Below are 25,378 nucleotides of genomic sequence, written 5' to 3' on the forward strand. Positions count from 1 at the left end.
TAGTGTTTATTACATGCTTTATTAAATACATAAGTATAAAGCACATTAATTATAACACCAGTTACTCCGTAACAATACATTTGTACTCTTTGCTATACAGTCCTCCACTTTAACCAAACATGACGGGTGTAAAACTGCATAATTATCTCTTATTGTGCGCGAGTGCAGTCCGTTCGCATCATGTTTTTCAATCGTCTCCGGTTCGGCTCCATGTCTGTATAATTCTGATGACAATTATTCGAGGTGTTGCATCCAGTTATTGAACAAAATCCATGGACCCACTGAAGACTGCTACATACATTTTGTTTTCTAGAAGTACAATCCTTCTTGCTTATATATAATTTTTTAGGCACGTTAGTCATATGATCTGTTTTTGTTCATTTTTATGAAGGGTGCCAACAATTCTGGAGTTGAGTGTAGCGATTCATCTGAACCGCTGTGTCACTTTAAAGCTTTAAATAAAAATAACTGACTCTGCCTTCCAGAACGTCTTCGCTCATCCAGATAACAGCTTCGTGAGTGAGCAGTAAATCCTCTGTGCATGTTTTTCACACCGTTTCATCTCGTAAAATGTACCCTGATTTTTTTTAAATACGTTTGTCATTAAGGCGAGTAAGCAGCCGCTGATTGTGTGTGTTTTTTATATCTATAATATAAAATTCTATTAGCTAATTGCTACGCTATGGAAAAAGTTCTATGGATCCAGGTCTCATATGTTTTGGAAACGCAGCCCTTTCTTCACATGCAGTGGTGTGCATTGGGCGTTCTCGGTCAGTGACACAGCTGTGTATTCGTTAATTGGCTGTTTGTTTGTTTTTTAAAAGCGCTTAAGTGAGCATGTGTGCTGTTACTGGTCTGAGAGTCACCAGAGCTTAATGTCCTGCAAGTCCAGGTCTCCGAGGACCTCCAGCTGGGTGATGGAGCTCAGGTCCTGCACTCGGTGTCTGAACTCCAGCAGATGCTCTCCATTCACAGCTATTTTAAACTGGTGATTCTGGCACAGGATGATGATCTGAAGACACGGACAAGAACAGGTGCGTTAATGTGCTCAAGACCGTGGAGAATCAAATCTGTGATGGTGAACGGTTCAATATCTAGTAACTGATTTAAACCTGTTTTAATATGCCCTTGGTGGAGTCCCAGAAATCATTACACAAACCTGACACAATTTTAGAAGCCAGAGCAATAAAATACCGTGGAATAATTTTAATAACATCCTGTTTGGCTAGATTCAAACTGGGCTTTATACAAATCACCAAGGAAATCACTTCAGGATGTAGATTTATATTTAGATCCCTAACGAGCAAGCTGGAGGATGAGGCGAGGAAAAGTGCCCTGAGCCGTCATGAGGAACCAGACTCAACAGGGAACTCGTCCTCTCCTGTGTGACATGAGACACTGGGATATAATTGGTCATTGCAGTAGGCATGTAACGATATATCATGCAACGATGAATTGCGATACAAATTTGATGTCTTGAATCAAAAAATGAATCGCAATTACCATCATGATGCGTCATCTGTTGTTTAGACAGCGAAAGGGGACAATAACATACAGCAATACACATGACTTCACCCTCGGCAGAAGTAACCCAGATCTAAAATGGAAAAGAGCTGTTGACTGTACAAACAGATTTAAAAAGAAATCTGAGCTCTCTTTTTACAGACTGCCGAAAAGATGAAAAATTGGAGATAGTAGAGATGTTCATAAAAGTTTAAGAAAAGGCCTATTTGTTATTAACTTTACATTTTTAATAAAAAGAATATTTTAGTTAATAGGTTGATATTTTACTCCGACCTTTACAAATGTGGGTAAATACTTACTGTTGGTTATTAAGAAAATGAATCAAAGGTTTTTTTTTTTTAACTGAAGAAAAGGAATATTTAAAGTGCTGATGACGCGTTTTTGACATCTTTGGCGATGTTTTATAACATAAAAAGTAATTCCCGATGATCCATATATTAATTCACGAAGGCGCCTATTTTACAAGTTATGATAAAAAACGCGGCTATTTGGGCAAATTTGACGAGGCTGCAGCACCCAGGAGACGAAAGAGGAGGAGGAGCTATATGACGTCAGCGAAAGAACCTTCCTCCTCACTTACCAGTTTGTTGTTGATGCGACAGGTGTTCAGTTTATCATTATTATATATATGTATGTATGTTATTATGCCTTCGCGTTGTGTTGCCGGCTTTTGCTCCAAAACCCACAAGGATGGGGTAAGTTTATTCAAGTTTCCCAGAGATCCCGAGCTGCATGCGAAGTGGGTGAAGCAAGTCAGGCGCACTCGTGACAAGTGGGAGCCCTCACCAACATCCGTCCTGTGCTCTGAACACTTCGATTTGGATTGTTTTGACACCCTTCCCAGCTTAAAAGAATCTCTTGGGTGTTCAGTTCAGCACAAACGTGTGCTGCTACCATCAGCAGTGCCTACACAGTGTTGCCAAATTGGGAGGTTTCCCGCCCAGTTGGGCGGTTTCAAGTGCATTTTGGTGGGTTTTGAACATATTTTGGGCTGGAAAACATCAGCAGTATCTGGCAACAGATACTGCTGACGTTTTCCAGCCCAAAATATATGTTCAAAACCCACCAAAATGCACTTGAAACCGCCCAACTGGGCGGGAAACCTCCCAATCTGGCAACACCGCCAGTATTCCGGAGGGGGTCTACTAGTAGCTACGCCGGATCCAAAGACAGTCCTCCTGTCAGAACATGTGTTGTGAAACGACATAAGATAAAGGTACGTAGAGCTATAGATTCTACATGATAATCATAAATGTAATCATAAAGTCGGCGTGATATCAGTCATGTATTTGCTTGTGAAAGCTTACGGCTTTCATGTAACTGCTGCCTAGCAACGAGAGGCAAAGGGTAAAGAGGGTAGGCTATCATAGATTCTATTCGGAAGAGATCAACACAATTCTAGACTCCCAGAAGAGGAAGAGCTAGCACTAGAGAGTTCACCGGCGTTTTCATGCGCCATTTCCATTGAGTAGAACCAGAGTAGAACAGCCAGTCAACCGCAGCGTGTTCTTCCGCTGACGTCACAACACGGCCGCGAGCCACGGACCCAGTTTTCTTGCGCTGTGCAATTAAAAGTTGGATATTCGCGTAACAACAGCTTCTTTTCACGTAATTATAACAGAAATCTAACATGTTTGCCATGTTGTATAGTTTAAGAAATTGCATAGAGTCATGTTCGTGTCATCAGCACTTTAAGTTGATAAAGAATAGGAAAATAATTTTTTTTAAATCCCCTGCTGGCCAAAAGGCCCGAAAGGGGATTATGTCATGGCGATGTCCGTCTGTTCGTCCTAGGAAGGGCACTCACCTTCTGAAATCAACTCCTCTCACAATTTTTGGAAGAATTTCACAAAACTTGACAGGATTCTTTATTATATGTCGGTAAGACGCGTATTGCAATTTCGTTCACTTCAGTCGCATTTTACCAGAGTTATGGCCTTACAGCATAGATATAGTTGTCAGCGGGGGATATTGTGCTCTCAGAGCACTCTTGTTTTGGTGGTAAAATTTTCATTTAATATTTTTTTTCAAAAAATATTGTGGGAAAATTGAATCGTGAATTGAGTGAACCGTTACATGCCTATTGAGGTATTTCACCTGACGTCACAGGGTCACATGACGCCCCGGTGTCCACCATTTTGGACGGCAAGCTAGCTAATGTCAACAACAGTAGCTAGTATGTTACTGTAGCAATATTTACGTTCAGTCATTTGGATGACTGTTAAAACCTTTCAGTCTCAAGTTTTTCCTTTACTGGATTTATTAGTTTACTGAGCTAGCGCGCGATGGCTCCCGGCTTGGCCGGCGAGCGCGCGATGGCTCCCGGCTTGGCCGGCGAGCGCGCGATGGCTCCCGGCTTGTCCGGAGAGCGCGCGATGGCTCCCGGCTTGTCCGGAGAGCGCGCGATGGCTCCCGGCTTGTCCGGAGAGCGCGCGATGGCTCCCGGCTTGTCCGGCGAGCGCGCGATGGCTCCCGGCTTGTCCGGAGAGCGCGCGATGGCTCCCGGCTTGTCCGGAGAGCGCGCGATGGCTCCCGGCTTGTCCGGAGAGCGCGCGATGGCTCCCGGCTTGTCCGGAGAGCGCGCGATGGCTCCCGGCTTGGCCGGAGAGCGCGCGATGGCTCCCGGCTTGGCCGGAGAGCGCGCGATGGCTCCCGGCTTGGCCGGAGAGCGCGCGATGGCTCCCGGCTTGGCCGGCGAGCGCGCGATGGCTCCCGGCTTGGCCGAGCGCGCTAGCTCAGTAAACTAGTAAATCCAGTAAAGGAAAAACTTGAGACTGAAAGGTTTTAACAGTCATCCAAATGACTGAACGTAAACATTGCTACAGTAACATACCAGCTACGATGTTGTTGACATTAGCTAGTGCTAACAGCTAGTTGCTAATACACTGCTACAACACAGACACCGACCCTAATAATACAGTTCTTGGTCATTGCCTGGTAACAGCAAATTTATAACGGGCCATGTCTCAACAGACTAAGAAGTTATTTCAATGACATTTAATAACATTTTGTTTATCCTGAGGACCGAAAGTAAATGAAAATGTGAACAAACCTTAGCTGTAATCAGATGGCGACCACCAGCTCCAGGGACGACCCACTGATCTAGACATGTTACCCAGCCTGACACAAAATATTTGTAGGCATCCAAACTCGTATACGCTTTCAAATCAATACCTGTGTATGGCGATGGGTTTTTAACGACATAGGTATACAGATCATGTGGGCCGAAGTCAGGTAAAGACGAGGGCTTCGTGTACTTCCGTACGTCAGTGAACAATCCTGGTGGAAGCAGGTAAACGTCGTTCTCTAAGCCTGCTAACCTCAATTTTTGCAAATACCTCTCCCTCTGCTCGCCCTGTAAATGCCCTACGTCGCTGGATAGTGAAGGTGTTTTCTGCATCTCACTCCTTTTTCTTTTATGTTTTTCGTTTGTCGCCTTCCTCGCATTCAAACTGATTCGAGCCGTGCCGTCCAAAATGGCAGCATCACATGACTTGGTCACGTGAGTGAAATACCTCAATATTACAGTATGCAGTATAGTTATAGAAGACTAAAAGCAAACAGTACGGAGTAGGCAGGTCTCCATTAACCTGCTTAATGTGCAATTTGTAATTGTGAATTAAAAAACAAGTAATGGAAACATGAATTTTGGAAAAAAAGAAATATCGCAAAAAAGTTGACACTCGCACGAGGTGGTTTTCAGATGATGAAACAAAGCGATTGGAAACATTTTTCACGTTTAAGTCACGTGACATGACGAGGAACACGATCACTAATGAAAATCACTGTTCAAACACTCAGGTCTTGGAGATCCATCGTGAAATATCTATCGCAAAAGGAGAAAACCCAGCTTTAATTGTATCGCATGGTTCAGTGGAAAGACGGCCCATTCGGAGTTGTGTATTTTGTGCAAAACTGCAGTGAAAGCCTGTTGAGTGTGTTGAAAGGATGTTCGGTATGAGCAGACTGTTACCGTAATAAGAGGCCTGGGATGAGCACAGGGCAGTTTTTATGATTACAGCAGCAGCAATTCTTGGGTACAAATCTACAGTATCCACGTATTATTATTAATTACTTGGACAGTTCTCAGGTCGTCGCTTCTTCTCAGCCGTTTTCAGGAAATGTATTGCCTATTTTCATCCTGTTTTACTCACTCAAGTATCATACAAAGGCGGATTTTGTTTTGTTTTCCTCCATCATGAATCACCAAACGTTTCTGAACAACTGATGTTATGTAAGTCAGCATGATAAAGAGTGAAAATGTGTTCCCAGGTTCTGTCTCACATGCAAGCCAAATAACGATGGCTTGTTATATAAAGTACTTTTACATAAGCTATTCTTAATGTAATTTTATTCAATGTTCTCAAATTGCCTGCCTTTGTTATTATCTGCGAGTGTTGTATCGTTACGTCTGTGAAGGTTCTCGGTCATCCAGGTCATCGTAAACCGTAGGTGCTAAAGAAAACTCAACAGGGAACTCATCCTGTCTTGTGTGACATGAGACAGCGGGATAATCGGTCATTTCAGTTGGCACGTAATGATATATCACGCGACAATGAATTGCGAATCAAAATTTATAAATGAATCGCAATTATTATTGAGGAGTCAAAGAAGCCATCTTCATCATAAACCTGGAACAACCGTCAGAGGAGGTGGTCTGAGACACCATTTATCAGCCACCTACAATGCAGTCCGTCGTACACTTCTCAGAAAACTGAATACACATCCACACCAAGACTCGGCTGACTTCAGTGACTCACATGATGGCAGAAAGACTCAACGACCAACAAGGCTGCTAACACCGTTCACACCCGGCGACCCTACAGGATGACCGAGAGGGTCAACGACCCATGTGACCTCAACGACTTTCCTTAGGGTTGCTTTTGGTCCACTAGAGGATAAATACCTGGAACTCCTCACTAGTCAGACAGAACTGAAGAAGCCTTTCAGATGGGAGGTGAAACATCTTCAAGGGTTTCAAGCAAGTCCAGTTGCCTTCTTTAGCAAACCTCTTTGATTTTATGATTGCTGTCTCTCATTTTGTCTACTTGAAGGCAGCTTGTATTGTTCGTAAGGTTAAATCTTAAAAACGAATAGTTATTTTAAATAGGATTTTGTATATACATATATTTTATGATTTGAGTTTATTATAAGAAAATGTAATTCATCTGTTTTTATATGTATAGACCCCTTTCACTGACGTCACCCGAAACCGGAAGTAAACAGACCCTGCGCCATTTTGGAAGACCAACAAACTCGTGATTAGGAGGAAATAACGGCAGCGGTATGTGAACCCACGAGAATAAAGTGGAGTGGCAAACGACTTAAACAAATCTGAGCTGTTTTATTTATGATTTATTGGCCCAACAGTAGACTTGAAAGAAACATGTGTGAGACTTGGCAAAAAACTGTGGATAAGTCTGTGCATGATCTCCGGACACTTTGAAGTAAGCAAACGCAAGAAATTCAGATTTAAAACATGCTAAATTGGCCTCAAGTTGATAACTGTATGAGGAGCAAGCCTCCCAGACTTCTACAATTTAATAATAATAATTTAGGATGGTTTGGGGCTTGCTCGCTGCTGCCAGGTTGGTTGTTGAGTAGCCTGACTGGTTTTTTTTTTCCTTGCGTGTGGTATCATTGTTGACGCGAGGTTGTTTTTTGAACATGCCAATGCGGACACGATTTCCCCTGATGAGTTATGACTTCAGACGCGATGAGTGTGTGGAGTCCACGTGATATGTGCGTAAGAGAGGCTTCTCATGTGTTTGGAGATCCGCACTCCGAGACAAGCGCACACCCCCACGGGAAAAAAAGGGACCCCCTGAAAATATCGGCATAGTTCGAACACTGAGTGTAGGCACTGGGTGTAAACAACAAATAGTTTACAATGTCTGGGTAGCAAACAGATGGCAGAATTGGTGTCCGGTCCTCCTTATGTTTCCATTCTCCCTTGCCGCGAGTCTTATCATATGGGTCAAACCCATCAATCACAGCCAGTTTCTCCACATACCGTGCCCTTTCTGCAGCTGGTAATGTACTCACATAACCAGAATTATCAGCCATCGTGTCACTTTACTCTCGCTCGTACTTTGTTTTATATTGTGAGTGCATGTACTTGGTCTTCCAATATGGCGCCTAACAAAATCTCGCGGCGCGGTGACGTCATGTGAAAGGGGTCTATACTGCCTGTTTTGGAGCTTAAAGTTATAATAAGCTTTTATTTTGAAGACCGCTAATTGACTTCCTGTTTCCTTACTGCATTGAGTTTTTGTGGTATAAAAAAAAAGGGGACTTGATCACGGAATGAACTAGCTAACGGTAAAAACAGTAAAGGTTCAAGATAAACAAAGGAAAATGAGGCAATAAAGCAGTAATGGTAATTTAATAACAAAGCGACGGAGGATGAATGTTTTATAGCAACCCACCGAGGAGGCACAAGTTCTCACGTTGGTTTTATGGAATTCATCTCATCTCATTATCTCTAGCTGCTTTATCCTTCTACAGGGTCACAGGCAAGCTGGAGCCTATCCCAGCTGACTACGGGCGAAAGGCGGGGTACACCCTGGACAAGTCGCCAGGTCATCACAGGGCTGACACATAGACACAGACAACCATTCACACTCACATTCACACCTACGCTCAATTTAGAGTCACCAGTTAACCTAACCTGCATGTCTTTGGACTGTGGGGGAAACCGGAGCACCCGGAGGAAACCCACGCGGACACGGGGAGAACATGCAAACTCCGCACAGAAAGGCCCTCGCCGGCCATGGGGCTCGAACCCAGGACCTTCTTGCTGTGAGGTGACAGCGCTAACCACTACACCACCGTGCCGCCCGTTTTATGGAAGTGGTTTATGGAAATAAATATTGAAAACCATCAGTCAAGTCCACTATCTTTCGGAGGGTATGCTACAGCCTTCTTTAGCACCTATGGTTGTATCATTACCATTAGTGTTGAACGAAAGTGCTTTTGACCTTGAAGGTAAGGTTGATGACAAAATTCAGCAAAATAATTCATACTAACCGTAACAATATTTTTTTCCCCACTGTAGGAGATCGTACATATGCTGCAGATCGAGGTTAGGATAAAAAAAGTGGTATTATTCCTTTAAAAGGCGTGGTCATGAACTTACGGAGTAATATTATTTTCTTTGACTTGGGTTTTTGAAAATCAGTGGCGTAACAATCCAAGCGTCATTATCATCAGTCCCTGTCATCTTCAGTTCAACTGTCTTCCTCTCCACTCCTTGGTGCTCATCTACCTTAAGATATTGCGGTTTTAAAATACGATGTGGCTTCACATGTCTCCAAAGAAGCATTTGTCATCCTAAACTGATAAATTATGAGATGAGGTAGCTAGAAATTGCTTTCAATAGAAACCTGTCTATCTTTTATCTTGTATGATATGGTAGATGGTCTCGGAAAATCCTGTCGGATGTCACCGTGGCTGCCTAACAAATACACTCACCGGCCACTTTATGAGGAACATCCACCTGCTGTTTTACGCAGTTCTATAATCAGCCGATCCCTTGACAGCTACACATCAAGAGCTTCAGTTAATGTTCACACATCAGAATGGGAAAAATTGTGATCTCAAAGTGTGACTGGCTTTCTTTCACGTCATGGGTGTTGGTTTGAGCCAGATGGACTGGTTTGAGTGTTTCAGAAACTGCTGATCTCCTGGGGTTTTCACACACAACGGTCTCTAGAGTTTACACAGAATGGTGCGAAAAACAAAAAACACTGAGCAAGCGAGTTCTATGGGTGGAAGCAAACGCCTTGTTGATAAGAGGTCAGAGGAAAATGGCCAGATTGATCCGATCTTTTTTTTTTTTTTTTTTTTTTGGGCCAGGAAGGATATAGCAACTCTTTACAACCGTGGTGAGCAGAAAAGCATCTCAGCATGCAACAGCAGAACAGAAGACCGCATCGGGTTCCACTCCTGCAGCCAAGAACAGGAATCTTAGAATCAAGAACCTATTAAAGTGGCCGGTGAGCGTATTTTCTAAATTCCAAGAAGTATGCGGCAGTTTAACAAACACGGTGGTAGAACTTGTCTGCCTGAACATGTCTTGGCGAAGTGTGATTGACTGACTGAAATGTTATACACCAGAGCAAAATGGACATAAACCTAATTAACTCTGTTACTGGATTAGATACCGGCTGTTAAAATACCCACAATGCTCTTGTGTCACGGGAGTAACTAGAAATTAAACTGGGCGGCACGGTGGTGTAGTGGTTAGCACCGTCGCCTCACAGCAAGAAGGTCCGGGTTCGAGCCCCGTGACCGGCGAGGGCCTTTCTGTGCGGAGTTTGCATGTTCTCCCCGTGTCCGCGTGGGTTTCCTCCGGGTGCTCCGGTTTCCCCCACAGTCCAAAGACATGCAGGTTAGGTTAACTGGTGACTCTAAATTGACCGTAGGTGTGAATGTGAGTGTGAATGGTTGTTTGTCTGTGTGTCGCCCTGCGATAACCTGGCGTCTTGTCCAGGGTGTACCCCGCCTTTCGCCCGTAGTCAGCTGGGATAGGCTCCAGCTTGCCTGCGACCCTGTATAGGAGAAGCGGTTACAGATAATGGATGGATAGAAATTAAACTGGAATAACATCACATGAGTTTGAGATGCATGCAAAGGAGAGTCTGTTTTCAGAAATCTATATCTTAGAAAATCTTGACGTTTTAGCACCTACGGTTTACGATGACCTGGATGACTGAGAACCTTCACAGACGTATATCGTAGAAAAATGTCGATTTCGCCATGCGAATTGTTTTCCCAGATCACCAGAAGGATTTTATAGCACAAGGCCACAAGTAGACATAAGATTAAATGTTTAACTCAGATTTTCAGATGCTGTACCTACTGTAAGGAAAGACTCTATATTGTATTACACAAGTGTTGAAGTGATTCCACTATTGAATGAAATCATTACTATAAAAGTCTGTTCTGTGAAGGTCAGAAGTGCCCCAGTACACACTCGTATACAAAGTACCTCAAAGTATTTCCCAGCTGTGAACGGGAAGTACGACAGCTCGATCTCCTCCGGTCCCCAAGACTCGCTCAAGAAAGAGTTGCGGATCAAGGTGCCCGATTTGATCCGTGCGTTCAGGTGTAGGGCGATGTTTTTTGACTCGCTGCACCTCAGGTTCACAGAGAAGCTACAACACACAAGAAAATGCTGTCGGACAATTCTTCAGCAGAGAGGCCAAAATTATGAAATTATTAAGATTGCCTTAACTTGTCAGCTCGGCGATATTGCTAAAGTATGGAATCCAAGGCAAAATGTACTGAAAACCATATTTAAAAAAAAAAATCACCACCACACCAATTACAGCGACGTTGCTTCAGAGAAACCTCGGTTTGAATTTCAAGTTCAGTTTTTCCTGACGTAATTCCATTCCTGAGTTTTTATTCCTCATGAAAGATTTTGCGTTCAGAGTTAAACACAGCCGATTTTTCTACGCTTTTTTAGGATCAAAAGATACCTCATACAGTGAGAAATATTTATTTAGCCCTTTGGGGTCGAGAGCTTCGCTGGCAAAGCTCGAGAGGTTTCGAATGAGCAGGTCATGTATTGAGTGGAATATCTTCGAGTTTATCATACAAGCATGATAAACATATTGACAAACTTTATAATTTACACTTTCCTGTGTGCCCACTGCCAAATAATATTATAGTTTTTAAATGACCTAAATTAGATGAAACATAAAACTTGTCACCTTCCTCAGTCACACCGGAGTCGGAGCGCCGAGTTCACATTTACACATTCATAAAAGACTGTTCACATGGTAACGGCATGATAATCACGTTCACTCTTTCACTTTCGATTGGTTTCTCTTTCGTGGTGGGAACGCCCACCGTAAACAGGATAAAATCTGTCAGACAAAGTCCAGGCTATTTGGAGGTAAAACTTGTTTCGAGATGGCACTCGGATTTTAGGTGCTGCGGATGATTCAGGACAGCGATTCAATTCAATCTTGAGAACTGTTTCACTGATGAGCGGTCCTTGTTTTTTGTTTTACTTCGACTCGATCCAGCCCAAGATCAACTCAAGCAAACGTAAATATTTCTCCTGTTTATTATGAGCAGATCGGTTGATACGTGTGCGCTGTAGTGCATACACAGGAAAAAATGACTGAGCGGTTTTTCCAGAGTTAAAACTATTTTCCTCAAAAATAGTTAATTTTGCTCGATTTTGAGCTCAAAGTTAGAGTAATTGTGTAACAGAGTTGGTTGTGGCTCTGAACTGAGTAAAATATAGTACAAGAGTTCATTTCAAGACAGACTTAAGAGTCAAATACCAAAATAAAGTCCATCCATCCATTACCTGTAGCCGCTTATCCTGTGCAGGGTCACGGGCGAGCTGGAGCCTATCCCAGCTGACTATGGGCGGGGTACACCCTGGACAAGTTGCCAGATCATCACAGGGCTGACACATAGACACACAACCATTCACACTCACATTCACACCTACGGTCAATTTAAAGCCACCAATGAGCCTAACCTGCATGTCTTTGGATTGTGGGGAAACCGGAACACCCGGGAGAACATGCAAACTCCACCCTCGCCGGCGGCTGGGCTCGAACCCAGGATCTTCTTGCTGTGAGGCGACAGTGCTAACCACTACACCACCGCGCCGCCCCAAAATAAAGTCAGACACCAGATAAATGAAGGTGTTGTGACAAACATGACCTTACCCATTGGGACTTGACCTGATGGGATTAAGAGTTGGCAGTTGGAGGGGGTTTCACTCTTCTCATTGAATGAATGGAAATTTTTTAAACTTCTCACTGAATGCCCCTCCCACTGCCAACCCTTTATCCCAAAACAATAGGACATAAATTTTTTGATGGCCAGTTAATTGTCGAAATCAATGGAGCAGATTTAAGTTTTTGTGCTCGATCCATTCCTCAGACTGAACAGAATCACCTCAAGTGACCAAAACGGTTCGACTTTCAAGCACATGCAAGAGAAAAATCCCACCTGAGCTCCTTTGCACAACAGGATGGCCTCACAATAAATCAGAAGTTATGACACTTAACATCCCAAACCCCTTACCAACCCAAGTGAATGGATTTAATCTTACAACAACAGAGGAATTCACTTATCTTGGGAGCACAGTTAGATATGATGGTGGTGCACATAATGACATCAAGAATTGAATCAACAAGCCTAGGAATGCTTTCAAAATGTTCAACAGTGTATGGAGATCTCAACAGTACAGCACCGAGACCAAAATTAAGCTGCATCAGAGCTGCGTCCTGTCCACTCTTCAATATGGATCAGAATGCTGGAGGATGACTGCCAATGACCTCAACCAACTGTCAGTCTTCCACACAAAAAAATCTGAGGAAAATATGCAGGATTTTTTGGCCTAAAACCATATCTAAATCAAGAGCTATTCGATAGATGCCAGATAGAGAGCATGGAGAATATCATAATGAGACGGCGCTGGAACTGGCATGTCATGAGAAGAGAGCCAAACAGCATCCCTAGAGTAGCCCTGCATTGGACACCAGAAGGTAGAAGAAAAAGAGGAAGACCCAAAACCACCTGGCATTGAATTGTGGAGGAGGAGACGCGAACCATGAATCTGACCTGGAGAAGCGTCCAAAAGATGGCCCAAAATCGCCAGGAGTCGAGATCCTTCGTTGCTGCCCAAAATGCCAGGAGGCATAACGGGCAATAAGTAAGCACAATGGGTAAGGTCATGGTTTTTTTTTTCCCACACGTTCCAACACAGTTCTAAAACTGCTTTTTACAACATCTTCATTTATCTGTTTTTTTTTTTTTTTTTAAGTATTATAATACACAGGGCCAAATTACTCAATTCTGATTGGTCAATCAAGGACGGCTTTTTTCCTTAACACGGGGACGTATTTCTGAAATGCTATTGGCTAGTTCGTTGCTTGGTTACGGTTACAAAAATTAGCAAATTGTGTCAACAAAATGGATTTTGTAAAGACATTCCAATAAAATTTTGTGAACCACTTTCAAAATCCTCGTGTCGTGTCGCCGTGTCATGATGAAAGACGCTTTAGAAACTGATTCAAACGTGCAAGATAGTCTCGCGCCCTGATTGGTTCAGAAAACGTGACCTTGAACGGCTTCCGAAGTATGAATTTGGCCCTATACATTATAAACAAGTAATCGTACGGTTCCTCGTAAAATTAAGGATCAATTTCACTTGTGATTTCAAAGTTTTGAAATCGCCCGAGTCGCGAAATCACTCGTGAAATTAATCCTTAATTTTACTCGGCCCCATGCGATTACCTATACTAATCATGACATACAGACTACAGAGATATTATTGTAGCTGAACTTGTGCTGAATACAAAAAAGTCATATGCTTTTGAAAATACTGCTTAGATTTGTTGAAATTGACAAAATCAGAGCACGCCAAAATCATTCGAGTGCCAGAAAATACCCTCAGACCCCAGAGGGTTAATACCATAATCTTGAGTACTGTAATTAAAAAAAAAAAAAAAAGTTACCATATTTTGCTGTGAATGCAATTCCATTACTCAAGAACCACCTGGTTATCATGTGACTGTTGTATCCAGTAATAAAATAAAGGAGCAGTGCTGAAGTACCTGTGAGGAAATAAGCTGACGCGGCCCTTGACTGTAATGTGCTGTCCAGGACTCAGCCCTTTAAGTATACTGCCCCTGTAGGGTATACTCTAGTGGGGGAGAGAAAACGTATAACTTGTGACTGGTGCAGTCGGCATTCTGCGTTTGAAATGATGTTTCTGTGAGATGAGCTCATGAACTCACCAGATCACCTGATTCTGAAAATATTGCCTGTAGAAATAAAACGAGACTGAGATTAGAACTGTTAACAGCCCACCACATACATGTCAACCTATACGGAATGTCCGTATTTTATACGGATTTGATTCAATAAACGTAGTATACAGGCGTATAAATAAAGTTATACGGATTCTTTAAAAAAACTTCAATATTTATTTAGCGCTATAATCAATTCCCACGATGATAAAAGAGCGCATAACATTTACAAACGTACTGTACACCACAGACAGCCAGTAAAGAGTCTTATGAAATCGAGCGTTATCTTGTGGTAGCGAGACTTCGTTCCACTTCTGATCATGCGCACACCACATTGCGAGAATCCCGCCAACCGGGAAGTAACATTTTGTTTGAAACTCGTATTTCCACCTGAGCGACTTTCAACAGCGACTGAAAAGATTCTGAATGGGCGCTCCGGCAAGATCAACACAAACGCTTGCTGTGACATGCAGCCTCGTGAGGTATTGGTGCAGAGTGCTAAAAAAGCTGTCATGGAGTACAATTCAGAACATTAGAGTGACACTTTGTGTTTTTGTCGAACATTGGAGCTTTGTATTCATTCTGACGGTTTATTGTTATTAATATTGAATAAAAAGTAACTGGGATATGACGCGGTACGCGGTGGTCCGGATCACCGTATTTTCCATACAAAACGAGGGCATTAATTAATTATTTTTCCTGGATTGTGGTCCGGTTCACCGTATGCTGTATTATATTACGATATAAATAAAAACTTACCAAAATCATACTGTGTTTGTCATTTAATACGAGTTTTTTTACAAAGTCGTACATCATTTGTTATTTTTTCTCAAACCGGAAGAGAAATGCATGCGTAAAACACACGCGCAATAAAAGATACCAGTTCTAACGCATGTAAAAAAGCGGGAGCTGCCACGAGGGAAGTGAAAAATAATTTTCACAGTAAGACTTTTTATTTGTCTTCTGAACTTGGTGGTCCGGACCACAACGGTAGTCCGGACCACCGCGTACCGCGTCATATATCATTGTTAATCATCATTCAAATTTTAGGTAAATTATTTTAATTTGCATCTTATACGGATTTTATAAGGGAAATACGGATTTTGGAGGTTGGTTATACAGGTTTGATTGACCAAAGGTTGACATGTATGCCACCAGATAATAAAATAAATAAAAAAGAAGAAAATCGGTAGATAATCGGCTGCTGGGAGGAGACAGAGCTTCTTACTGAGCTTGGGACGTAGCCAATGGCGTGTATTTGAACTTTTCCTGATACGGAGAACGTATCAACCCTGTGCAGAGGGATTCTGTGCTGATACTCCAGGACATGAGCTCCATTTACCGCCACCTGCAGAAGAGAGACGGTGATCAGAAGAACTGCTAAACTGTTTTTGCATCCCGAGAGCCTGTGCTTGAATTATGTGAGGTCTTGGGAGTGCCGAGGAGCCTTAGTTATACTAACGGCATCCTGTTTATCTCCAAAATCACACGTACCATTTGTGTGGAGGATTCCAGAAAACTGCCAAAAATTGGGAAAAGGTTGTTTTTTTTTTTTGTTAATAAATGTACTTTCATGTCTGTACTTTGAGAAGACATCGACGTATTTTACCAAAACTACACAGACAATCTAACCTTACTGCGGCCAGCCAGATTTAAAATGCTCCAACTTTATTTCTGACCAAGATACAACCAAAAGAGAAACATTTCGCACTTTATATTCCAAACAGTTTACATACAGTCCTGTACAAAAGTCTTAGCCCCCCCCATTTTTTTCATACAAACTTTGTTATAGAGTTCTATTTTATGACTTCTACATTATCGAGCACAAAATTAAATGTTACAGAAAAAAAATTTTTTGTAATATGTCTGAGCAGCATATTACATAGAGTACTTTTCAGATTAAAAAAAACAACAAAACATAATGAAGGCTACTGGGTTTTGGTGCAAAATGAAGAAGCGAGTGTGACAAAGTGTCCAGAAGAACGGTGTCACTGTGGCTGGTTCTGGAAGATGCTCAGTAAAACCTACGGCTCATTTCCTTATAAAACTGCACTCGTTGTACCCGAGACTACTATTTTTTTTTGTTTGTTTTAAAGCAAAGGGTCGTCTCACACCAAATACTGACTTTGTTGCCTTTATTACAGCTTACTGATTACCGTTTATGGTATTTTTTTAATGTTGAAACATTTAATTTCATTATTTTTAAGCCATTTTTGGTCTACGACATTTCTTTACATGTGCCCAAGACTTCTGCACAGTAGTGTACTTCAGGAAAACTTGTCTTTTTTTCAGATCTATTTGCAGTACGGATGGAACTGAATATGAATGTTAATTTGGCTTGAACAGCTGTCCAAAATGAATACGAATACAGAGCCGAACTATAGACACAGCAGTCCCCCCCCCCCATGTAAACTTGCAGGGTGGGTTGCCTGGTCTTAGCAAACTACCAACCCTACCTGCAACTCAAAAAAATAAAATTAAAAAAAAAAAAAAGCAAAAATTGGCGGAGCTTTTAGGGAGGAAGAGGTGGCGCCATACTCTCTTTCCCTTCTCAATCACAGCAACACTATAGCCAATCAAGGCATGTGGAAGTGGGTGGATAGCACTTTCCTCTGAGTGTATTACGGCACAAAAACTGCACAAAGACCTGAATCCAGCCCAGAATGTTCAGAAATGGGAAAAAGTAGATGCTTTTTTTTCTTCTTTTTTCAGTCATTTCATGAAACAGTAGTGCGCATTTCTGATTTGCAGTATCTGTTTGCAACATACAGCAGGCTTGTAGTACTCGAGTCCGACCCGTGCATTAACTGCATTCAGACTCAAATTCGAGTCGAGGACTGATTTTATTTTCATTTTTTTGTAACATGCCATACTAATTTGGCACAAGATATTTATATCTACATTAATTTTTATACTAATTCCGTGCAAGAGAATGCACATTCACCTGTTCATACGTCATGTTCAGGAACAAACTAACGTTAATGGCGCTAAAATGCCTGGACAGAACGCCGCTAGGATTGTCCGCTTTGCTTATACAGACTTCTCGTGCAGTGGGGGGGGAAAAAAATGCACTGCTGTGTGTTCCATATGTAGAAGAACTATCGAGGAGACGACGGGGACGACCTCGAACTTCAGTCGTCATTTGGCGAGACTCCACCTGGAGAAGGAAGTGACATGCTATGTTCATTGCTCTGTTGATAGTGGGCGGGGCTTGCTGAGCGATGAACAAGCTTTTTATCTGTAGCCTGTTAACTAAAACGGGGCAGTCGAGCAGGAACGTTATTACCCTTTTTCAGCTCGCTTCAGCCCGACACGGCTCGCGTTTCGACTACCTCAGAACAGCACGACTCCGCTCGCTTCAGCCCTGCTCAGCACCCAAAACTCGCACGGTTTTGGAGTGGGGCTGAAGCGAGCCAAACCGAGCAGAGTGGGGCTAGGGGCGTGAGGAGACACTCCCCTGTGCACTGATTGGTGAGGAGGAGTGTCCTCACACGCCCACACACACCCCGCGAGCATGCTGGGATCTGTAAACACCGTAAACCCAGAAGAAGAAGAATTACGAGAATTTCTGAAGCCTTATGCGCCTCGCCTCATCTATACGCTCTTGCCAGTATCTGTTGGCGTTGTCGGTGACAACAAGCCACAGCACCAAGACCAGCAACACTAACGACTTCATGTCCTCCATGTTTATTGTTTACTCTCCGGGTCGTCAGACTACCGCTTAAAAGGTCACTGATGTCACTGTTTGCGCCGCCTAATGACATCACGTGACGTCCACCCACTTTCGCTAACTCCACCCAATGTGTCCACCCACTTCCAGCCAGCACGGTTCAGCGCGGTTGTAGTCGAAATGCAACTCCAACAGCCCCACTCAGCTCGACTCAGCCCAACTCAGCACGGCACGGCTCAGCCTGACTCAGGTAGTGGAAAAGCGGCATTAGTCCGACACAGTAGCAGAGACGCTTTCACATAAAGGCAGCAACAGCCACCGTCACATGGTGCGGATGAAGTCTTGTTCTCGGACTCGAGGTTTAGTGACTCGACTACGACACTGATATACGGATATCACACGTGGAACCTGGCAACCCGGCTCACTTCTGGTTTCAATCTGAATATGAAAACATAAAAGATACAAACACATTGTGCTTCACCTCTAAAAAAAATAAACAGTATATCTGACCACGTGAAGGGTTCAGGAAGCCTGTCCATGTTTAGAAAAGCTAAACATCAGTCTTCATTCACAGAAAGAGATCGAGTTTAACCTGAATGTGTTGGTTCACAACAGTGATTGTGGTTTTCTTTTATTAATCAAACCACCCCCATGCCAGGTAGTTTCCATTTGTTTGGAACTGAGATTAGGGCTCATCCTTTGTTCATCATTGCACTGGGTATGTAACGATGTAGTATAACTTGCTGGAAAATTAGGAAAACTGAATAGATATTAAATCACTTGTACACAGATACCAAATCATGGTTGTTTTTTTAGCTTAGTACTTTATCCAATAGCTCATAACAGCAATAAAAAAAATTAAAAAAAAGATACGCATTAGAAAACTGAACTAGCCTGAATATTTTAGAGATAATTTATAAAATGGCAGTTAAAACATCTGATTTTAATTGAAGCACAAGTTGGAACAGGCATTACAGAAGCATCAGAATAAAGTCACATCAGTTTTTGGTCCAATAGTGCCACGTGGTGGGAGTCTCTGGGAATTTTGTTATAATTCAAAACACTGGTGATGGTGAAATAAATAACTACAGTGGCATGCAAAAGTTTGTGCACCCTTACTGAAAATGTCTGTTACTGTGAATAGTTAAGTGAGCAGAAGATGAACTGATCACCAAAAGGCATAAAGGTAAAGACGACACATTTCTTTCAGCGTTTTCTGCAAGATGTGTGTATTATTTTTCTTTTGTACAATTGGAGAGTGAAAAAAGAAAAGGAACACCATGTGAAAGTTTAGGCACCCCAATACATTTGAGTTCTCGGGTAACTTTTACCAAGGTTCCAGACCTTAATTAGCTTATCGAGCTGTGGCTTGTTCAAATTCTTCGTTAGGAAAGATGCAGATTTCAAAGCTGTATAAATTCTCTGACTCCTCAAACTTGTCCCTAAAATCAACAGCCATGGGCTCCTCTAAGCAACTAACGAGCATTCTGAATAATAAAATAATTGATGCTCACAAAGCAGGAGAAGGCTACAAGAACACAGCAAAGTGTTTTCAGGTAGCTGTTTCCTCAGATCGTAATGTTATTAAGAAATGGCAGTTAACAGAAACAGTGGAGATCAAGGTGAGGTCTGGAAGATGAAGAAAACTTTCTGAAAGAACTGCTCGTTGGATTGCTAGAAAGGCAAATAAAAACAGCGGTCTCAAAAGTAGCCGGTCACCGGCGGCAAATCACCGTCTGTGGCTTGTTATGCCGCCGGCTATTGTCAGTCGAGTCACAAAATTTAATATTAAATATTTCTGACGGCAAAAAAAGTTGTGAACATAAATTACATCCACTATGTCATGTATGTCCGTTGCCGCGTCAACTTTGTTTACATCCTCGACGAGTGCAGCCATTAGCTGTGTTGCCAGATTGGGCGGTTTTAAGTGCATTTTGGCGGGTTTTGAACATATTTTGGGCTGGAAAACGTCAGCAGTATCTGGCAACATATTTTTTTTACTTAATACAAGAAATTAATGGATGCCAACGTTTTTGCCAAAATGGTATTTTATTTTCCATTGTTTAGGCAGCTTCAGCATCATACTGTGAGATTCTGTTCAAATTGTTTTTTTCTTCTATGAAGCCTGAGCCATTTATTTTATTAGTTTATAATTATTGTTTAATTTAGTCTTCAGGAGAGACTGCCTGCACACAGTACTAGTATTAATAGTGTTTTTTTTTCTTACATGAAAGCTGAGGCATTTATATTATATTTTAAGGTAACTTCATGTTGTGCCGTGAGGTTCTCTGCACTTTAACTTTTGAACCAACAGGAGCATTTGGATAAGTAAAGCCTATTTTTCTGCATTTTTGTAGTCCTGGTCATCTTTTATATTGGTAAAGTTGTTTATAGGATCATTTCTCAGTGTCTGTTTTTTTAATCAATAGTTTTTCAGTAATAACTTAATATTTAACATATCACTCAATTTTAAACAAACCCCCCCATGGGCTGCCCCCATAGTCTCCAAAATTTCTGTGGGAAACACTGGCGTGCGTAACAACGCTAATCAAGCTTAAGCTAGATGACCCGCCTCAAATACCTGTCCCAGGTAAATGTTATCCCAATTTTAGATGGCCTGTTCCAAACCATCCCGCCCCATGAAAAATTCGTACTTGCATCTCTCTCTCTCTCTCTCTTATATCCCTGCACGCTTTGCGTGCATTATGTCTGCCGCTGGCAGACATTTTACCATTTTGCACCCTGCTGTAAATTATTTGTACCCTGCTATTCTCCCAAACTTTGAAGCCCCTGTAAAAACCCATGTTTGACTGCAAAAGACCTTCAGAAAAAGATTTAGCAGACCCTGGAGTGGTGGTGCACTGTTCTACTATGCAGCGACACCTGAACAAATATGACCTTCATGGAGGAGTCATCAGAAGAAAACCTTTCCTGCGTCCTAGCCACAAAATTTAGCGTCTGATGTTTGCAAATGAACATCTATGTAAATAAGCCTGATGCATTTTGGAAACAAGTCCTGTGGACTGATGAAATCAAAATAGACCTTTATGGCCATAATGTGCAAAGGTATGTTTTGGAGAAAAAAGGGTGCCAAATTCCAGTAAAAGAACACCTCTCCAACTCTAAAGCATGGGTGTGGATCGATCACGCTTTGGGGTTGTGTTGCAGCCAGTGGCACAGGGCACATTTCACTGGTTGAGGGAAGCATGGATTCGAATAAATACCAGCAAATTCTGGAAGCAAACATCACACCATCTGTAAAAAAGTTGAAGTTAAAAAGAGGACGGGTCCTACAATAAGACGATGATCCAAAACACACCTCAAAATCTACAATGGAATACCTCAAGGCACAAGCTGAAGGTTTTACCCTGGCCCTCACAGAGGTCTCAAAAGTAGCCGGTCACCGGCGGCAAATCGCCGGCTATGGCTTGTTATGCTGCCGGCTATTGTCAGTCAAGTCACAAAATTTAATATTAAATATTTCTGACAGCAAAAAAAGTTGTGAACGTAAATTACATCCACTATGTCATTTATGTCCGTTGCCGCGTCAACTGTGTTTACATCCTCGACACGAGTGCAGCCATTACTGCCGCCCGTGTTGCCAGACTGGGAGGTTTCCCGCCCAATCTGGGCGGTTTTAAGTGCATTTTGGCGGGTTTTGAACATATTTTGGGCTGTAAAACGTCAGCAGTATCTGGCAACATATTTTTTTTACTTAATACAAGAAATTAATGGATGCCAACGTTTTTGCCAAAATGGTATTTTATTTTCCATTGTTTAGGCAGCTTCAGCATCATACTGTGAGATTCTGTTCAAATTGTTTTTTTCTTCTATGAAGCCTGAGCCATTTATTTTATTAGTTTATAATTATTGTTTAATTTAGTCTTCAGGAGAGACTGCCTGCACACAGCACTAGTATTAATAGTTTTTTTCTTACATGAAAGCTGAGGCATTTATATTATATTTTAAGGTAACTTCATGTTGTGCCGTGAGGTTCTCTGCACTTTAACTTTTGAACCAACAGGAGCATTTGGATAAGTAAAGCCTATTTTTCTGCATTTTTGTAGTCCTGGTCATCTTTTATATTGCTAAAGTTGTTTATAGGATCATTTCTCAGTGTCTGTGTTTTTAATCAATAGTTTTTCAGTAATAACTTAATATTTAACATATCACTCAATTTTAAACAACCCCCGCACCTCCCCCATGGGCTGCCCCCATAGTCTCCAAAATTTCTGTGGGAAACACTGGCGTGCGTAACAACGCTAATCAAGCTTAAGCTAGACGACCCGCCTCAAATACCCGTCCCGGGTAAATGTTATCCCAATTTTAGATGGCCTGTTCCAAACCATCCCGCCCCATGAAAAATTCGTACTTGCATATCTCTCTTATTTATATATATATATATATATATATATATATATATATATATATATATATATATCTCCCTGCACGCTTTGCTAACCTGCTGGCAGACATTTTACCATTTTGCACCCTGCTGTAAATTATTTGTACCCTGCTATTCTCCCAAACTTTGAAGCCCCTGCCCTCACAGTCCCCTGACCTAAACATCATTGAAAATCTGTGGATAGATCTCAAAAGAGCAGCGCATGCAAGACAGCCCAAGGAACTTGTAGAACTGGAAGCCTTTTGCAAGGATGAATGTGTGAAAATCCCCCAGGTAAGAACTGAAAGATTATTAGCTGGCTACAAAACGTGTCTACAAGCTGTGATACTTGCCAAAGAGGGTGTTACTAGGTACTAACCATGCAGGGTGCCCAAACTTTTGCTTCGGGTCCTTTTCTTTTTTTGTCATTTAGAAAATGTAAAAGATGAAAATTTAAAAAAAAAAAAAAATTGTTTTTGCTTAAAATATAAAGGGAGTGGGTCATCTTTAACTTTATGCCTTTTGGAGGTCATTTCATCTTCAACTTGCTTAACTGTTCACAGTAACGGCAATTTTGACCAGGGGTGCCCAAACTTTTGCATACCACCGTATACAGAGTACACACTCTGGTCAGTTTGTATTAATCAATCAGTGTCCACTATAAGAAGATCGTTCTACATGCCCGTCAATTATTTTGCTTGTTCACAGGCCATCTGTACAAGAGCAGGCTAATAATGAACAGGAAGTACCATGTTTGTCATGGTATATGCATATAGGAGTAGGATTGCAAATCCAGGAGTGATTTCTTCCTTAACCAGGATTATAACAACACATTTACATCCTACTCAGAGACATCTGGTACCTTCTGTCCTCTCTCATCTCATTACATCACATCCCAAGCCACCTCAAACCCAGACTCTCAAGGTGAATATCAGGTCACTCACCTTGAACACATCTTCCTGTACTAGAATAATCGTCTCAAAGGATGCTCCTTGCTTAAAGGGCATCTGATCCAGAGTCTCCTCTCTGCCCCAGCTACCTTGCTGTAAGGAGTTACAAACGATGCAAGGAGAGCTCCTGAAGCGGGGATTGAAGTGGAAAGCGACGTCGGCTCGGGGCTTCGTGCTGCTCCCACAGGTCAGGTCAAACTGGAACCTGGGAGTGGAGGTATACTTTGTGTAACTACACTGCTCAAAACATTAGATCGCAGCCGTGTGCAATTTCATCTGCATGAGAAACGCGCCTAAAACTCAATACTGACCCATTTTATCTTGATAAATCTTGTTCCTGGTCATGACTGATCTGTAAAATTCTTGTTTTGCTGTGCAATAACTTTTACATACTTATAAAATATCTTTTGAAAAATGTTCCGATTTAAATTGCATGTAATCTTTACACTAGAATCGCACAATATAAACAAATTGTGTACTTGCAATCAAATGGTGACATCGCGGATCGTTCTGACCGTAGGTCGCGTTAACCGACAATTGTCCGTCATTGACGGATTTTTTTTTTTAGCTATGACGGAAAAATCTGAAGGCCGTCGGTCATTTTGACGGATGTTTACCGTTACCATTACCAATAACAGCCTAATAATAACAATAATAAAACATAATGAAACACACAGTTGAAATGATTGGCAAGTTGTGGCAGAGTTTTCTTACATACATAGTCTTCACTGCCGTCACTTTCAATCTGAGCCGACGCTGCGGCAGTCTTGATGTTCAGTGCATCGGCTGCTCATGTATACATTGTAGCCACTGGCTGTTCCGCCCATCACGCTCCTGACCGCGCTCTGACTTTTCTAACCACTAGCACAGTGAGCTGTATTAATGTTTCCCTTCTCTGCAGAAGACACGTTATTTTTGCTATTAAAAAAAAAAAAAAAAGAGATGCATTGGGTTGTTTGTGTCGTTTCCCTGCCTGTACGTCTTAATGCAATAGCGCTCATTTAGGCTAGTTGTTTTCTTGTTTTTAAAATGAAACAAATATCGATTTATTGTATTCTTCCCCAGCAAGCTTAGGAACGTCACTGCTCGAATATCTGCTAAACTATCATTTTAATGAGAGCACGGGTAGACAAACTAACATTTAAACATAACTTCGTTTTATTTAAGACCTTCCGTGTCAGCCCACTACGGGTCACCGCGGGGTGCAGCTGCACCACTGGTGCAGAAAGACCGCATGCTGCAGGATTTCCTGCCTATGAAGAGAGTACTAGCAGGGTCGGGAAATCCAACTTTCAGAGGCCCTTGCCGGCTTCTGATCACTTCCCTGGGAGAAATGTTTCCCGACTTCAGAACTTTGGCTGAAGTGGCGCTGGTTATTCCAGTCTCCAGTGTCGCAGCAGAGCGCGGGTTCAGCCTTCAGAATAAAATTAAAACGTCAACGAGAAGTCGTCTGTCCGAGGCAAAGACGCAAAATTTAATGACGATTGCCTCGGCAGCAGTCTCCGTTGACGACTTTGATTATGCACAAGCGAGCTCCCAATTTAAATCCATGCGGGCCAGAAGGAAGGTTTGAGCTCACGCAAACAGGTCAAATTAGATTGTCACTTAAATCGTTGTAGTGGACTGTTCATATTTTAACTGCAATTGTCTTGCTACGTTGTAAAATAACATTGTTCATATGCCCGTTAAGGCACAACAGCCGCAATGTTGTTAGCGGAGGGAAAATGGGTTCACAAGTGACCGAACGTCAGAATCTCTGTTCATCTTTTTGCATCATAAATAAATGATTAAATACAAGCTTGTTCTGTGAATTAATTTTTAAATGAAAATGAGTCCATGAAAACACAAGTGATTAAATATATAGCATTTATAGCCTATATACACTGTCATTTAAAAGTTAAAATAAAATGACAGATAATAATGGACAATGACGGAATTTTTACGACCCTGTCCGTCAAAATGACGGACAATGAAAAAGTCTAACGCAACCACTGCTTCTGACTAAAATAATTGTTTATATGGATATCGTGAGTCATCAAATCACTTATCCAGAGCACACGAA

The 25,378-nt window shown here is 42.0% G+C and overlaps 1 protein-coding gene across 2 annotated transcripts in view; it reads right to left on the reverse strand.

Annotated features, from left to right (window-relative positions):
• The window catches only part of lgals8b (galectin 8b), a 31,345-nt gene continuing 5,967 nt past the window's right edge, over window positions 1–25,378 (reverse strand). For both annotated transcript variants that reach the window (XM_060934706.1, XM_060934705.1), the window contains exons 3-8: window positions 23,311–23,521; window positions 15,541–15,660; window positions 14,301–14,327; window positions 14,118–14,206; window positions 10,517–10,682; window positions 1–1,012 (exon numbers count right to left, since the gene is read on the reverse strand). In XM_060934706.1, coding sequence (XP_060790689.1) covers window positions 863–1,012; window positions 10,517–10,682; window positions 14,118–14,206; window positions 14,301–14,327; window positions 15,541–15,660; window positions 23,311–23,521 — 763 coding nt within the window. In that variant the 3' untranslated portion in view covers window positions 1–862. The remainder of the gene's footprint in view (window positions 1,013–10,516; window positions 10,683–14,117; window positions 14,207–14,300; window positions 14,328–15,540; window positions 15,661–23,310; window positions 23,522–25,378) is intronic.

The sequence above is a fragment of the Neoarius graeffei genome, chromosome 11 (genome assembly GCF_027579695.1).
Source record: "Neoarius graeffei isolate fNeoGra1 chromosome 11, fNeoGra1.pri, whole genome shotgun sequence".
NCBI lineage: Eukaryota > Metazoa > Chordata > Actinopteri > Siluriformes > Ariidae > Neoarius > Neoarius graeffei.